The 18,176-nt window shown below is 42.1% G+C and overlaps 1 protein-coding gene across 2 annotated transcripts; it reads right to left on the bottom strand.

The window, feature by feature from the left end:
- Nucleotides 1-2,043: 2,043 nt before the first annotated feature.
- TOP3B (DNA topoisomerase III beta) lies at nucleotides 2,044-15,163 on the bottom strand. Of its 2 annotated transcripts, none has more exons than XM_080355197.1 (17): nucleotides 14,683-15,163; nucleotides 13,300-13,431; nucleotides 12,178-12,284; nucleotides 11,735-11,809; nucleotides 10,666-10,862; nucleotides 10,071-10,227; nucleotides 8,881-8,994; nucleotides 7,910-8,000; nucleotides 7,443-7,597; nucleotides 7,098-7,203; nucleotides 6,341-6,487; nucleotides 5,743-5,916; nucleotides 4,833-4,961; nucleotides 4,437-4,586; nucleotides 3,876-3,976; nucleotides 3,429-3,630; nucleotides 2,044-2,543 (listed from the first exon to the last, which is right to left on the bottom strand). In XM_080355197.1, the coding sequence occupies exons 1-17, from the start codon at nucleotides 14,750-14,752 to the stop codon at nucleotides 2,062-2,064; spliced, it is 2,589 nt and encodes an 862-aa protein (XP_080211323.1). In that variant the 5' UTR covers nucleotides 14,753-15,163; the 3' UTR covers nucleotides 2,044-2,061. The 2 variants fall into 2 exon arrangements, with proteins under 2 accessions (XP_080211323.1, XP_080211324.1); XM_080355198.1 differs by lacking the exon at nucleotides 14,683-15,163 and adding an exon at nucleotides 14,411-14,457.
- Between the last annotated feature and the right edge of the window lie 3,013 nt (nucleotides 15,164-18,176).

Genomic DNA, 18,176 nt, shown 5'->3' on the forward strand with positions numbered 1-18,176 from the left:
CTACGCTACTGAAATACTAGCAAACACGATATACTTCCCACTTTTTTAAGATTACAAGACATCTCTGAAAAGAAAGGGGAAACACGGTGAATGCTTTCTAAACTTGCTTATTTTTTTATACTGAGATAACTTATTTTATGGGATCCTCTGTGAGGTATCTATGACAAAGAGAGGGCCACTATTACACTGTTTCAAGCAGGCTTTTAATTCAGTGGTTGGATGCTCAGTTACCTGAAGAATCTGAGTGTTCCCAACTCCTGCTGAACCCCGTACAAGTTTAGGATTCATGACAGACTGACACAACAAGCACAAAATTAACTGTGTTCAGCAACAGACACTGCTGAGGTTTCTAGAGATTTCTAATGCAGTTAAGGAGATTCTTATCCCAGCTCTGCCCTTTACATCCCCATGCTCAACTACAGCAGCCTGTATCCTGCAACTTCCCTGCTGTGATCACTCCCTACCAGCAGTTCCAGTAACAAAAAGTTTTAAAACAGTTGAATGATTTAGGAGAACAAGTGAGATCACCCCTTCAGTACTATCCATCCATCCATCCTAGTGTACCACTGCAGGCTACAGAGGTAAGAGAGGATTAGAAAGACTGAATCAATGCAAGCACCCTAAAAGCTGTTACAGTTGACGCTAAGATCTGTGGCTCTGAGACACTGCAGCAAGACCACCTTTAAAACATGAAAAGCTACTCACTCCAGGCTATATGAAATGCAAAGATGGTTTGTTTTTACCAGAAAAAAACATTTAATATTTAGAAGAAAACAACCAAACAAGAATTACAGAAAGAAACTTCGACCTATGGCTGTGTCTTTTAAGCAACACTACTAAAACATAGTTCATGTTTGAGCTGTAACTGCATAAACATTTGATCAGAGGAACAGCCTTGGGGCTGTGGTGTTTTGACTGTGTTCTCTTGTTCAGTAAATGCACACACTGTGCCAAATAAAACAGCAGAGCTGTACGTTACCTTTTGTAGGGACTTGTCTTTCCTTCATGTTGCCAAGTTGCTCTCTGTATATTCTGTTCACTGCGGCAGCCTTTGTACCACATACAACTGCAATGGCACCTTCCCATCCAACCGCAGGTGCTGAAACTGTTCTGAGGGTTTAGATGACACAAACTGTACTGGATCAGATGGCCAGACATGATCAGCTATGTGCACATGGAAGGAAAGGAGAGAGTATTATATATTTGTACAATTAGATTTTGTAATGTGGCACCCAGCGGTTAGATACAGCTCCATATAAAAACAAGAGGAAACCCTCCTTTTGACAACTTAGCAACACTGAAATGACAATTTGTGGTACAGACAGCACAAACTACACTTGATCGGGTATGATCCGCTAAGTGACTACAGAGGAAAAGAAGAGCACAGGTACTGTCTGACCTCCAACTGCAGAAGGTCACATGTAACCAGGGCCAATGGACCAAAAGACACTAACTTGGCTGCAAAGACCATAATTTGGAAATCACTGCTCAAGGCGGATATTCCCCTTCACATTTATAATTTCAATTTTGTATGTCTCTAGGCATTATTCTCTTACACAGCAGAGTGACAGATTTGAGTTAGTGTTCTTGCTATTGCAGATGTAATTTTAAACATCTGACAGCTACTAATCATTTATTATTTTTGAAGATTCAAAGTCAAATGAAACAAGTCCCATTCCACACCTAAAGACTACAGCAGCATAACAGTGATCTTAATCAGCTCTTATATTCCTGGTACTTGTATTGCTAACAAAGGCCCCAGAAATGGCAGAAAAGGGAAACTTCATTTCTATCAGTCACAGCTAACAGCCTAGGTAGACTTCTTGAGTCTCCCCACTGTTTGTGAGCTCTACTTGCACCAATGAATTACAATTCAAAGCTTAAAGGCTTGCTCAGTTATTTTTCCAAAATAAACTGTTTTGTGATTAAATCCAGGCATACAACAATCTAAGGTGTTAAACTTTTCTAATAGGAAAGCAATGCAGATCAAAAAATACTTTAAAATGAACTTGAAGGGAAATGATTTTTTTATAAGAAGTTTATTTTTCCGTGGTACGACCGTTATACAAAGTAAGCAGCCAGAGCTGCCATTTTGTCCTTGGGTTTCTTTGGATTGAGCCTTCCTCCAGGCCTCCGGCCTTTCCCTCTTCCTCGGCCTTGCCTTTTCCCTTGTCCCCCGCGGTGCATGGGGTGCCTCATGGCTGCGTGTTTCAGCTCCACCAGATCCTGAAACACAGGATCACAGAACACGCAGCCTGAATGCTGGGTCTCGTCGCCAGGCAGAGGAGATTTGGCTTTGTTAAAATCTACGTCCACGAGGGCCGCGTCACACAAGTCGCAGGTCTCAGGTGACACGCGGACTTTGTGGGCGTTCTCGAAGAAGTGCACAATCACGTTGCATTTGTTGCAGGCCATCTTCCACTTGGGACCCGACGTGGAGTCCAGCACCAGCACCCCGTTCTCACACTCAACGCACTGCCCGATTCCAAGCATGCTCAGGGAATGCTGGCACGTGGGGTGGGTGCACTCGTTACAGCCCATTCCTGGTGGAGGAAAAGTGAAACCGTAGCACGAGGAAGCCTTTGGATTGCCACCCGCACGACCCGGTTTGGAGGAGGTGAGACACAGAACGCAAAGACAGCTTAGTATATTACAGGTTTTCTAAATCACTAAAGAATGGAACCGCTCCCCAAATGGCACCTTGCATTTTCACAGACTCAGAATAATCCCTTGCTCAAAACTTCTTCTGTAATGGCTTTCAGAATTGCCAGATACTGTCACTGTACATTACAGGCAGTTTGGACACACTAGTGATGAAATCCAGTCATGTTTTCAATTAAATGTATGGCTCTCCTAACTTACTGCTATTCTATACTTGCACTATACACTGTTAGTACAAAACATTTTAAATAAAAAAATCCTAATAAAAATAAGCCAAAAAGCTCCTGATACTCAAAGCTTCAAAGCGCTACTTTAAGTTTGGGTCCTACAGCTAACAAACTAAATGCAACTTTTATCCCTTCTTATATCCTTCAACAGCTTTTGACACACCATCTCAGTAACAAAACACTCCCAAGACCTGGTCTTAATCTATAGTCCTATCCATACCAAGTACACTCCAGTTTGCAACATGTCAGAATCTCAAGTGTCTTTCACTGCACACTGTTAGGAAGGTCACCTACTGTGCATGCACATAATTAATTTCTTGCATGCATATAAGTAATTTCTTACTTATTTTATAAAACAAACAAACAAAAAAGTATTCAGAAATGAGGTAACTAATAAATCTTGGTCAGCGAGTTTGATGTTAATTTTAGGTATCTGTAATCTAATTTGAACAGCACTGTATACTAAGAAACACGGCTGTATAGACTGCACCTAATTTATTTCAAGTGAGGCTGATCCCTGCATGTTTACAGAATTCCTACCTTTTTTCATGTCCCGGAAGGGAGGATGGTTGTAACAGTATGGACAGAGCGGGTAGCTCTTTCCTCTGGATCCAGATGACCACAGCACCAGCTCAAAGTCATCTAGGGGGCAACGCAATTCTTTGTAGAGTTTAATGGTACCATTCTGTGGGAGACTGTAGGTGTCATCACAGTGAGAGCAGTGCAGACGACTTGGTTTGGCCTAGAAATAGAATACAAATCTCCAGAAAATAATGTAGTGTCAATAGGGTTCAAAACCTACAGGAAATCTAACTGTGACTGCTCTCTGGTTTGTTCCCCATGGAAAAATTCCATCAGGCTTTTTTTTTTCAGAAGTGCACTCTTGACAACCACATATGATATCCAAATTCAATGACAGAAAAGGGGTTTCTACTCAATGCCCTCCCAGAAATTGAGATTTCAATTATAAGCATTAGGTGAACTTACCTGAATATACTTCATGAAACGATGGCATTTGCCACAGCGGGAAAGAGGTTTACCTGTGGCAGCTAAGGGTGAAAACGACACTTCCATCAGCTCATCCATACCTGCAGAAGAGACAACCACATTGATGTTAGAATTCTACTTCTTAAGGGGAAACCTTCCACAAAATCATACGCAGGACCTGTGAAGAAGTGGGAATGAAAATATTTTATTCACAACATGCTTCCTTGTTTACAAAGAGTTTTTAAACACACAGCATTTTGCAGTCAGCACGCACAAGCACACGAGGGTAAGTACTTCAGCTAGTCTGAAGTTTTCAAGAACTCATCACTATACGTTCACAAAGTAAATCTGAAGTAGAGTTTTGGAGCTACGAATTAGTCCGTCTCCTTTTGGAAAGCGACGTAATTTGACTGGAAACTTCCAGTCCTGACACAACTTGTCAGTAAGCCTAAACCTCTGAAAGGCACCTAATATACAAGTATTTTCTACTGGCATCTTTGCAACAATTAAATAATTGTAGGGAACTCCACGTGTAAAAAAAAAAAAATTAAAAAAAAATACCTGCAATAGAATCAACGAAATAGTGAAATTTCCTCTTGAAAATGTCAAGGGTGTGCTCCAGGACCTGATGGTAATTCGCTTTACCCAGAGCTATCAAGTTGAGTTGCTTCTCTACAGCACTGCGAATCGTGGGAAGAACCAATTCTGCATCTAACCAGAGACAACAGCAACAGAGAAGCAGCAATGAAAGATCAAAAAATGGGGGTAGGAAACTCTCCATACACAAGTTGACATCAAAATAAACAAACAAGATTTAATTATTACAGTATTTGGAATTAGTAATATTTTCCTAGATGCATTATTTCAGACAGAAATGCTACTTATGCAGTGATAACAGCCCTTGACATATTGAAGGGTAAAGGTAAGAGCACGGAAAGGGAAGAACATTGAACCAACCTATTTTGTAATAACCATGAACCAGAACAATGCCAAGGTTTGTAGGCTTTAGTCTCCGACCACTCTCCACTGTGACATAGTTTCGCTGGCAAATGTTGTTAATGTGGACTGGAATACTTGCATCAGTTCCTGCCACACAAAGGAAAACAATACATCCATCCTCAACAAAAAGTTTTCATCAGATTACTCATTTCTGACTTCTCTGGTTTTATGTCAGATTATAGTGCTCCTGAGACTGCTTAAGATTCAGATACCTTTTTACTGTTAACCAACTTCCAGCAGATAACTTATCTCTCTAGTAACTCTTGTGTCCTTTGCAGTTCTGAGAAAAGTCTGAAACAATTTAATTTAACAATTATTTCAATTCTTGCAATGAATTACTATTGGGAAGACACCTATTCTCACAATCACTTATTCTGGAGAGACACGGTGCTGCAAGAGACTGCGTTTGTTTTGACTGGACAAATTTATGAAAATGCACCAAAGGAAACAAGTCAGATTAAAAAAGAAAAGTTGCATTGTGGTGAATTCCATAATAAGATATATAAGGACTACTGGAGGTAGCAAAGCTGAAGCAAGCTGCAAAGGAAATCATTCCTAAGAATGGGGAGGCGCATTCTTCCACACATCATCTCTTTGTGACAGAGGATGTGTTACGGAAGGATACTGCTTTGGCCAGAAACTAGGTACAAGGTTAAAAAAGGCAAATAAATGTGAAGGAAGAAACAATCCACCACCTAAGAGGTGCTACAGGCTCTGTGGTTTGAACAGAAAAAAAAGAGATTGTTACTGTACCTATTCAAATGAATTCTGAAAGGTTGTCAGCAGAGATAGTGCAGAGGAACAATTCAGACTCTTTGCACTCTTGCTGAATGTATTACAGGATAATGTAAATTAAGCAAGTTCCTACCAATGCCATGTTTTTCCATCAGAGTGATAAGTTCTGCTTCTGTCAGGTAATCAGGAGGACTGGTTTGCTTTTCCAACAGTTTTATTTCACCGATTGGAAAAAGATCTCCTTTCTCACAGTGAGGCAGGCTCTCTTCTAAGGCGATGCTGTGCCAGGGCATAATTTCTGTGAATCCTGGAGGTAAAGAAACAAACAAACAAAAATAATGAGAGCTTATCTTCACAGCTTTCAACAGGCCATGGTTTACCTTTCTAATTTTAACACGGGCCGCATTATACAGATCAAAGTTAAGGAGCTGTCTGCCATACCATGCAGAAAATATCTGAGACTAGGAGTACTGAGGCAATCTCGTATCACAAGATGGTATCTCCCACTACACTGCATCAGATCTATTTTGTGCGCAACTTGAGTCAGGCTCATCTATGAAAAAGAGTAAATACTCTCCTTGAATGAAAGCACAGTGTCAGAATGGATAGGAAGAGGTTCTTAAAATAGAAATACAAATAGCAAGTGATATTATTCACTTTTGTACCATTCAATGTATTAATGGGGAAAAAAATAATCTGTAGGTATCAAGTTACCTCCTGGTTAGTCTTACCTGGTGAAGTTACCACTTTTCCAACACAAGTGAAACGTTCAGGGCCAATACTGAACGCAATGGTGGTCTGTAGGTACTTGCAGTCAGCGCTGACAGTGGCAATGAAATGCCTGGTTATATACTCATACAGTCGCCATCCATCTCCACCTGAGGACAAACAACATCTTACACACAAAACTCAAGTCCTGCACTAAAAGGTACCAGGTTTCCAGAGGCATCACAGGAAAAACTGGTACCTAAAAGAAAGCAACATTCGAAAGCCCTTTAAAATTTCCCGTCTGTAGAATCATCATGTCATACAGGCATGAACCGCATGCAGATGCTTTTGGAGAAGGACTGTCAGTTTAGCCAGCCTGTCTCCCAGTTTCGCAATGTGTTTGAATGAGAGAATAAAGTAGAGAAGACACTTCTTTTTTTCCTTAAAAAAAAAAGGCAGATGAACACAAAATGTTATACTGCTTAGTGCCGCTGGAGACCACACTCTAATCTAAACCCTCAAACTGGACACAAACCATAGAGACTAAATTAAAACGCAGCTGAAGTTTGACTTTCAAGTACAGAAATATAGTAAAATGTCAATACTTGGAAGCTCCTATTCTGGGGCAAATCTCTCCCAGAGAAAGTAGGCATTAACTTGTTAAGTTGGCTATTCCTTTTTCTTAGGAGTACCATGGTCCCTAGGACCAAATACTGAACAGCAGACCAGCTCTGGACTTCACTGTCACCAGAAGTTTAAGTTGGGATAGTTTGCCTCTACCTAGTTCTGTTTCCGTCGCAGCTCTCATTGGCGTGATGGGAGGATGGTCTCCTGCATCGTGGCCTTTCCTCGGACGATTAATGCCTTCTGATAGCAAAGCTTTTACCTGGGTGAAGGAAGAGAAAGAAAATAGGCTGGCTGAAGTGGATAACATGTCTCTCTTCATAGGTTAAGAAGCTTTTCAGATCAAACTCATAACAATAAAACATTCGTAAATAAAAGAAAGTGCATTTATTTATTTTTAATAAAGACCGATAGATCATAATACACCAAGTAAGATATGTTCTAAAACACAAACTAGAGGGTGGTCTGTTAACCAGTACAGGTATTGCTTTGTGTACTCACAGTTTCTGCCCAATAAGGATTATTGGCTTGTTGTCTCAAACATCCTTTCAAGTCAAAATTTTCTGGATAATGAGTAGTTTCTGTTCGAGGGTAGCTAATATAACCTTGAGTATAAAGACGCTCTGCTATTTGCATGGCATGTTGTGGACCCATTCCTAAGATGGGATAGGAGAAAACAAAAATCAACTACATATCACTGTGACTGATTTGTTTGCTGCATCTGAAAGTATATCATATCAAAGCATTTAAATAAATCATAGCTTGTCCCTTCCATAAGACTTTCATCACCTTGACCTTATCCAACATGTCACTTTTTACAAGCTTTCTACATTTGATCCTTCCCTCAAATGATGTATTATAGGGAGAGGAAGGTATCAAACCATATTTGACACATCCTCGATTATTTCACCTGAGAAGCCAAAATACTTTGCTTTAAAACAGTGTGAAAATCTGAACTTTACACATACCTAAAGCAGCACTGGCCACTCGTAGCATTTCTACCGTGTTCAGAGCCAGTGGTCTCTGCTTCACCTTCTCTTTTTTACTCACAGATTCTACCTAAAAAACAGCATTTTCCCAGTAAGTTTTGAAGTTGGGTAACTGGTAAACACATAATTTCCGTTATGCCTATGAACACGTGACATACCTAACATTATCCATTCTTCTCATGGCTGTTTTGTTTTCTTAAAACAGTAACCACCACTATATTTTTACTTTAGGAAATGTGACTGGAGATTATTTTACTGAATTCTAAAGTTATAGTGCTAAGGTCCCTTTGTGCTAAGGACCAGATTGGGCCTCCAGCTGGGAACGCAGCAAGATAACTTACTGCGACCTTCACTTCCCATCTACCTCACGTAGTTTCAGTGCTACAAGGATTTAGCGCTTATTCCAAGTAACGGTCTTAACTATAAGGATCCAGATTTTTTAAAGCTTCATGCAGCCTTTGAATCTTGATGGCTATAAGCACTTAAACCCAAATATACCGTCAAACAAGTATTGAACACAGCAGAAATAGAAGTTAATTTGCTATAAAGACTGTACCATACACAAGATTAAAAATTTAACTACAGCAATATTGTCACATAAGTAACTAAATTCTGATTTATGCAACGTCTAATGGGAAATAAGAAGTCTGTTTGGAGAGACCTAAACAGTATGTCTTAGTAATGAAGACTTTCTATCACAAGTCACGATCATTTCCAACGTGAACATTAAGAAGTGGCTTCTGCTGAGATGACCACACTGGCATAACATGAACTACAATTAAAAATTCTCTTGTCCTTTATTCTCATTTACACGAAGCTGAATGGAGTAAAAAACAAGAAATAGATATTCTACACCCTTCTTTAATAAACAAAGTGCAGTAAATGAAATATTAAATGGTATTTCCTTTATATGAAATATGCCTCTACTGACACTTCGTGAACATTCCTACCTTTGCTTCTTTTGCCGTCTTTGTTATATTCAGGAACATCTGAGCAATCTCACGATCGAACACCCTCACTCTGTCCCAATCCAAAGTGAGAGAACTTTCCTTCTCAGGGTTCACCTAATGGACAAAAATAAATAAGTCCTGCCAACTCACTTAATAGAAGCACGAGAATGCACATTTCCAACCATAATCCAGCAAGCAGATCCTAACAACACCTGTAGTAGGACACAAATGCCTCAAACATGCAGTTTTACTCTTTTTCACAGGGGCTTTTGAGAAAGATGGAGTACTTTGAGTTCTGGGGTCAGGGGAGTGACTGGAATTATTCCTGCAGTTAACTGAAATACTTTTCTTATTTTAGTACTGAGAACAATAAAGGCTGAAATGGGCAGAACTTCAAAGTTTAGCATTTTGATTTAGCAAAATCAATAATTTGTATTAAACTGTAATTAGGTTGTGTTTTAAGACCCATGTACAAAAATAAATATGAAGCAAGCAATACAAGAGTGCACAAAACTCTGAAAACAGGCACCAATTATTTCCTAGTATGGCACACAAGATGCATCAGAAAACAGACGACAGTAGACACCAGATTTCATATTTTTCTCATTTTAGAATCTAAAAATGGCAACTTTTTACCATCTATCCCATATTTGTTTAAAAAACTCCTTGTGATCACAAGCAGCAAAACCACGTTGGTTTCCTCTCAGCGTGGACAGCAGCAAAGCTGCAAAACTGCCATAAGCCGCCAAAGGATTCAGAGGATTCAACTGCCAATTAACACAATGAGCATTTTATTTGCTTTAGAATTCCAATACTCAGCAATGTCAATGTTTGTTGGCAGCCTAATTAATTCCTGGATTCAAATTAACAACACAGTCAGTCCAAGAACCCCAGGGAACAAAAGAATACCATGTTAAGTAGTCTTTTTGGCTGAGTCTAAGCTTAGATGGTTAGCACTGAAGAATTCTCCTAAGCAGCAGACAATAACCACTTTAACACAAAACTGACATCCTGGAATCTGTTCTTGAGAGCAGTGACATCCATGGGAACTGAATGGGAACACATGGGTAAATTGTAGCCTTTGTCAATTCTTGTCAGCAGCTACAAATTTATGAATGAACAAAATGTAAATGCATTTCTTTGGTAAAAATATATGTTCCTCATATACAAACAAGCACTGTAAAACTTACTTTAGCTTGCAGCACCCAGTAAGTCTCAGGCTTAAATGACTGGATTTTGTCATGTCTTTCAACACAGAATCCAAGTGTTGGGGTCTGACACGGCCCAAAGGAGATGAGGGAGCTGTCTAAATTCCCATATTTCCCCTGGAAATATTTAGTCTGAAACCTTAGAGAGGGAAAAACCAAACCAACAAACAGGAACAGTACATTAATATCCTAATTCCCATGAAAAGCAAGTTTTTCATTAACTTATACACACAGATATGAGTAATCTATTAAATCATTCAAGCATTAGGGAAAAAAAGCATTCTGAGAAGTCTCTCTTAAAGCTAATTAAGCCACAGTTACTTTGCCTCACTGAATGCTGTTTATTCCCAAAGAAATGTGGGAGAACATCATAAACAAAATCATACCATAGTTGCTGATAGTACTTTGGCTAGCTCAAAGCCATAACACAATTTTTTAGTTCTTATTCTTTGTCTGTGCATCAAATTGTTCAGTTTGGTGCTGAGCAGAATTAGCTACTAGAGTTCTGAGGCGTATTTTGCAGACACAGCAGTATTCCTGAACCTTTCACAAAATGGTCTGTAATCTATGCTGTTACCTTGTAAACGCGCAGCCAATTCTTAGATCCAGCTCCTGGCGGGCATCCACTGAAAGAGCTTCGTTGCGATTGGGTTCTCCCAAGTGATTCATGGCATTGCAGATGTCTGTGTCAGTAATAGAACTGAATTTAGCTCTATAAATCGTCCTTTCGGTGCTACGAGGTTTGTTCATAACAGGAAGAACAGCATCAAGAACCTGGTGAAGACGAGAAGCATATTTTAAGAGTATTTGAAAGGGCTGAAGTCAGTTTTTCTAAAGAAAATAACCTTACTCGTCACAAAATATTTGCTGATAGGTTACTACTTCCTTAATTCAGTAAGATGTCATGTCAATATACTAACTGATAAGCAAGAGAAGTATTTGTCTATCCACTCAGAAGCATGTTAAGAATTAGCAAACCTGAAGGATTTATTTGTTAAACAGCAACTGCTGGAAGTGAAGTGCTATTCACCAGCACAGCAGCAGAAGCTTTTGGTGAATATGTATCAGTTTCTGGGGCCCAGTTATGATACAGGGGAGTTTTAAAGAACTTAAAACCATTACTCGATTAAAAGTGCTTCTTTAAACAAACAAACAATAAAATACTCTTTATGTAGACTTCTGGAAATAGGATGTTAAAAAAAATCACATCTTTGCACACCAGATGTTTAGTTCTATACCTTTTATGTGCAGAGTCCAAATTTCTGCAGTAAATCTGCACTTAGAAGCAGCCTCTATGCTAAAAAATGTCTAATTGCTTAATATACAAAAGATAATAGAGATCAAGTTTGATAAGGTCAGTAAAATAATTGCTCCAGCTGTGAAATACTCAAAGCACTGGAACGTCTGAACATTTAAGAGACCTCATTGTTCATCTGGGATGAACAACAGCTGCAAAACTGATTTATACTCAAATTGACCTGTTAGGAGTTCAAAAGCACAAGTTTTTCCACCAAGGCCCTCCATGCCTTTAAAACTTCATTCAACTTTGTTTGAGTTTTACTGTTTATCCACAAAACAATACGTTGACAGTATTGTATGTCACAAATACATTGTGGTATTATAAGTCTTAAAAATGGAAACCTTACTTCAAAACAGATGTTTTCTCCTTCCTTATCACAATCCAACCACAAGACAATGCAATCGCAGCCTTTTCCTTCCACCTGTGAGAAAAAATACCACAGTTCTTCAGCAACTCAAAAAACCCCCACCTATCTCCTCACTAACTGTATACTTTTTGTTTCTAACTTAAAGTACTAATTTATTTGGCGCAAAAAGGATTGGAAGAGTACAGCAGAAGTGATGGGATGGCTGCAGGTACTTAAACAATGGTTGAAAAGAGAAGGAAGCAGAATAATTTCGCTTATTTTTCTTGATGGGATAAAAGCATGTCTCCTTGCTTCCTCCAACAGAGGAAGAATAGGAACAATGAATCTGTGAAGACGGAATATGCTCCAGATGAAATAAAGAAAAAGAATGCCAATGAGAAAAGAAAATATACGCCTCAAAGAAATTTGAGAAGACAGAATACCTGTAAAAACTTCACCATGGTTAGTTTGGGATTAGCTTCTTTCTTCTCTGTGGGAGCTTTGCTAAAAAGTTCTGCTGGATCCACTTTGTCCCAGCTGTTATATTTCCCTGAAAAACAGAAGTATATTAACTAGAGCTCTACATATACATTAAAAACAACATCAACAACATCCAAACAACAGAAAACAATATTACTCTGGAAAACGTTTGGCTTTTAAGATATGCCTTGAAAAGCTTTCTATCACAACACAACTTATTTACTGTATCTCAAGGGACCCCTTAGCATTACGTGAATTATGGTAACACTTCAAAATGTATGAAGGAAAAAAAAATACGACATGCCTTTCAAAAATTTTAACATGGGCTATTAAAACATCTTCTGTTTGTGCAATTGATTGAACAGGTAGAGGCAAGGGAGCTATTTTTCCTTGTTTTCACAGTGCACATGTAATGTGCACACTGCAGTCTGCTTTACTGTTCATACTTAGAGCCAGTTATGCCATGGAGCACCCTCTGTCACCTTCTCATGCCAACGTATTTGTTCGTTTCCATTTTTGTGAAGTAACTGTGAGTAATATTGCTTAGCAACTACACAAAAAAATGTTCCTCCTCAAAGCACTGTCTAAATAACTCAAAATTCAGTCCTCACAAAACTTGTGAGGTTGTTATTGTTAGAAGTACAGCACTCACACACCCAATTCCACATTTCAAAGCCAGTCAGTGGCAGGGTTCCTTACACATGATCCTTACCATGGCTCTGTTTTGCAGTAATACGCTACAGTGCTTCAGAGAATATCCCTTCAGACTGCGCGCTCCTTAAACACTCTCCAATCAAAGCACCGCACTCTTACAGGCTAGCAAACTGAGTCTCTTCTCCTCTCATTTTCCAGGGACATAATTCAGGCACAAAAAACATAAATCACATATGCCCAAAGTTATGCAAGAGATCAGCCAGAGAACTAGCAACAGAAATCAAGAACTGCTGACCACAAATGATCTTTTCACCCTCCTTTCCTCTGTAGTTCTAACACTCTTCCTGAATTATTTCCACGAGTATTTTTCTATTGGAAGTCCTTCACAATTTTACAACCTGCATCAGTTAAAATGTTTTGTGAACAAATACCTATGAAATCCAAAGTCATGACGTGACCACACACAGATGTCATCTTGAAATGGGCACTCTGACCTATAAATGATCCCGTGTACTCATGCACAGAGCAGGCGCCATTCAGTCCCTTGCGAGAGGACATGTTTCCTGTGAAAATAAGATCGTAGATATCAACAGGATAAAAAAAAGAACTGAAATAAAATATTTGGTATGAAACGACATGCTATCTTCTTAGAGCTTAGACACGGGAGCTTCCTGATCACAAAATTCTCCTTACTGATCAAGTTTTTACTTCAGCTAATTATCACTTTAGACCTTTCTTAAAGCACAGTTCATTTTCAATTAAAACTACCCATCATCTCTTCCACCCTTTCCCTCCCACCAAGAAATCCTTCTGAAAATACAGCTAGTTTTCTAGACCAGTACAGTTATAATTAACTCACTCTGTTTTCCACATGATTTAAGAAATATATACTATCGCTTCAAAAAATCTTCAAAATGACAACTTGCTACCTGATTGGCACTTTCTAGAAACCACGTGCACTCCAGCTACATAAAATATCAAAACCAGATTCCTTTATTCCTGAATTGAATAGGCATCAGTACATTAAAAATAACAAAAAAAAAGCACCATCCAGTTATTTTACAAACTAAGACACCATTCCCGGGTGGCAGCTGCTCCAGGACAACCAAGTAACTGACCAGGGTGTTTCTCAACCTCACTTCACCCGCAGTAAAGTCTGGCAACCTCCACATCCCACACCTGCCCCTGTGTGACCAACAGTGTCTCCCCAGACGGGCTGTGCACTCCAGAGCACTTCACAGAATCCCAGAATGTCAGGGTTGGAAGGGATCTCAAAAGCTCATCCAGTGCAATCCCCCCATGGAGCAGGAACACCCAGATGAGGTTACACAGGAAGGTGTCCAGGCGGGTTGGAATGTCTGCAGAGTAGGAGACTCCACAATCCCCCTGGGCAGCCTGTTCCAGTGTCTGTCACCCTCACTGAGAAGAAGTTTCTTCTCAAATTTAAGTAGAACCTTTTGTGTTCCAGTTTGAACCCATTACCCCTTGTCCTACCACTGGTTGTCACCAAGAAGAGCCTGGCTCCATCCTCCTGACACTCACCCTTTAGATATCTGTAAACATTAATGAGGTCACCCCTCAGTCTCCTCTTCTCCGAGCCCCAGCTCCCTCAGCCTTTCCTCACACGGGAGATGCTCCACTGCCTTCAGCACCTTTGTTGCCCTGCGCTGGACTCTCTCCAGCAGTTCCCTGTCCTGCTGGAACTGTGGGGCCCACAACTGGACACAATATTCCAGATGTGGTCTCACCAGGGCAGATGTGCCCCTGGCAGAACAACGAGCACAAGCACCAAACCAACACAATTCTTTTCCTACCCCTGGACAGGATCTTGGCGATGGACTGCGCCAGAGAAGGCTTCTCCGCCACCATCAGAACAGTCTTCATCTTCAGCTGGTGGGACCCGGGGCACAGGGACAGCGGTGCCGTTCGGGTGCGCGGGAGCCCCGGCGCGGAGCTGCTGAGCCGCTGAGCCGAAGCCGGTCTGGAGAGAGAGCACAGAACAGCTCTACCGCAAAACCGCGTCCAGCAGCAGTAACTACGAAAACCAGACGGGCGGCGACCGACTCCGCAGCTCCCGCCGCCCGGGAGCGCAGCGGGGCCGAGAGGCGGCCCGGGAACCGCTGCGACCGGAGGGGGAAACAACAGCCGGGGCCCGCCGGCAGAGACAGGCCGAGCGGAGCCCCCGCCTCGGCGCTCCCTGAGGGGCGAGAGAGCCGCCCGGTGCGCTGAGGGAGAGCGGGAAGCACCGCCCGGCCCCGCTCCGCACCTCAGCAGGCGGCCATGGCGCCGCCGCACTGCCGGGTCACCCGGCCGGAAACCGCGGGCAGGGGGCGGGCGGCGCCGCCACCTCGAACCGGCGGCCGCCTGCGGCAGCGCTCCCTGGCGGCGCGGAGGAACGGCGGGGAGCAGGCGGAGGCGCGGGCGCGTCCCCGCGGGTTTTATTCCAAGGGCTTTAACAAAGCCGGAGTTCAGGGTAGGAATTTGTATTAGATACGTCACCGAACACAGGAACATCAGCAACAGCTACCGGCACAGCTCCCTGACGAAAGCCCATGCACAAAGTTCCACCGCTGGAAGCACTGGACACGTTTTGCGCTCACTGCCCCACATCAGGCCAGCTGTGCACATGCCTCCCCTCACTTTAGGTTTGGTTATTGTCAAAGGTGCACACAAAACAGATACAATCAAACTTCTCTAAGAAAATCCATGCATGCAAATTGTATCTACTTCATTCAAGTAACTGAAAGCAGAACACCTGTGCACAGTCCCTAATTCAGTTTCTAGTTTCCATAGGCTTGAAACACTGTGACCAGTCCCTGCCACTCACAGCATCTCCTTCAATGCAAATGAATTTGTCCTGGGAGCGTCAGGAGCACATCGGGGCAGTTCCCAACCTCTCCTGCAGCCTTCAACTCTTCCACATGCCCTGAAATGTTTCTGTCAAGGAAAGTGCTGAAGAGGGAAGCCCCAGCTGATGAGTTTTATAAGCCCTTTGTGGCAGAGCTCAGCTCTCTCTTTTTCTCTCTTTTTACCCCATAGCGTGCATTGATCTTTGCCAACGCTTACAGCACTTCTTTTCCAAATGCTACTCAGCACCATGCAAACCCAATGAGAAAAGATTGGGAAGCAGCCAGGATCAGGATGTATATCAACCTCACACTGTCTGGGGAAAACAACAAACAAACAAATTCACCTTCGGTTAGATTAGTAGAAAATTATAGATATTAGAGTTACCAGTGAAAGAAAAATCAAAACAAACCCAGGGCTTTTAATTCTTTGGCAATACTGAAGTTAGAACTTGTTAAAACAAATGTGTTCTGCTGTTTCAATGCCTGGTTCCCTTTGACATCTGGGGAACATCTGGAACAATCAGGATGCAAGTTAAAACCAAGTCTTCAGATATGTCAGATACATATTTTTCAATTTCCTCTAGTAAAAGCCCTCAACAAATTCCAACCTTTCTATTTTTTTGAATGTGAAATGTAACATGCAAATTCAGGCTCATACTCACCTGTGAAAGCACAGTCAGGTTTCTGCAATATGCAGCTGGGCACCTGTAGTCCCCATGTGCACTGTGCTGGTACCGACGCCTTTGGGGCCGGTTCATCGGGTCACACAACGATTTCCCAGCCCGAAGAAGCCCCTGCTCACTGGACAGTCCATGGACACCAGCCCTCCTCGGCCCGGTCCACGGAGCGCCTTGGGACAACAGGTCGCTGCAGCCCCTCCGAGCGCTCACAGCCAGGAGAGGGCACTTTTGGAAAGCCCTTGGCGGCTGGGAAAGCCTCGCCCCGTTCCTAATCGTCTGGCGTGGAGCGGCAGCAGCCCCACGGCTGCCGAAGGGACCAGATCACCCAGGCGAGTGGGGACAACACCCACGGGTGCCCACAGCCTGTGCCACCCCGCGGCGTCCCTGGGCAGGAGGCAGGAGCACTTTGCAGCGTCCCTCACTTTCTCCAGCGCAGCCCTAGGCTGTGGCTCGGGACCTTCTAAATTCACTTTGTTCCAATTTGCACCATATTTTCCTCCAGGAACCAGCTCTCACCCGCTGCGACAGCCCGAATTGGCCCCAGAGAGCCAGGTCCTACCGCAACCTGCTCACAAGGCTTTTCTCCTCTGTGTGTTACTGCTGTTTCAGGTTTGGCCACCCTTTCTTTAGGAGCACTTGCCACTGCACTGAGGAGGCTCTGAAAATTAGCTTGCTTGACCCCACCACCCCTGCAGCAAGTACCAAGGTCTGGGAGGCTCTTCATTCTCACTGGGACAAACTCTAGGGAAAAAAGACCATGTTTGCCAGGACATCAGTTACCCGCAGGGCTGGAGCAGGCTTCATCCAGGTTATTCCGGTAGATGGTTATTTAAGCAGCCAAAGCTCTCACCCTGACTGAGATGTCCATATATTTATTCCCTCTCCAGCAGAAGAGCTTGTGCAGTGGTTAGAGCATTGGACCTCCTTGTTCTACTACTGACTCTCTGAATCACGTTGGCAACTAACACCTTGGTGCCTCCTCTCACCTCCAGGACTTGAGTAGCAACTTCCCTCTTCAGGGATGTTTTAGAGATCGGTGTGTGTAAAGCCCAATTTAAGAGCAAGATAGAAAAAACTACAGAAATATGAACTATTGCAGGGAGCATGGTCGTTCCTATTTTGCTTCCCTGGGCTCATTCTTGACCTTAGAGTAACTTTTTCCTGTTTGTTTCCAAACATGCTTGAGAAGATCGCCATGAAATTAATAAGTATTGACAGGAGGGTCAGGCAGGCAGAAACACATCTGGAAGGACATTAGAAATTATGAAAATGCAGGTCAAACCATTAAAAACTAAATAAGAACTATGAGGCCACAAAAATGTGCCTGAAATCTTGACTACAAATCTGGGCTCCAGACACTTCAGTGCTCAGAAAAACGAGACAGAGCTCACCACATACAGAGCGACAATAGCACTTGGGGTCTTTGGAGCTGGAGTGAAAGTTATGCCTGTGCCCCTTGTAAGAAATTTTTAAAATAATCTTTGAATCATACAAGGGAGAGAAGAGGGTGAATGCTAATGAAACAGGTTACTATTAGTTGCTGAGACACAGGCATGCACATGACTCATGACATATCATTAAATCTTGACTCTGTCTTCAAGCAGTAGCATTCTCTTCAAAGGAAAATGCAAAAGTTCACAGATAACCAACACTTTGTGTTAGAAAACATCCAGGCTTCAGTCCCATACATATCTAATGTACATCTGCCAATTAGTACAGTACTGCTTAGAAACAAAAGATCACCCACTAAACGAGAGGAGTAAATATCAAAATAAAGAC

This window comes from Nesoenas mayeri, assembly GCF_963082525.1.
Source record: "Nesoenas mayeri genome assembly, chromosome: 17".
In the NCBI taxonomy this organism is placed as follows: Eukaryota; Metazoa; Chordata; class Aves; order Columbiformes; family Columbidae; genus Nesoenas; species Nesoenas mayeri.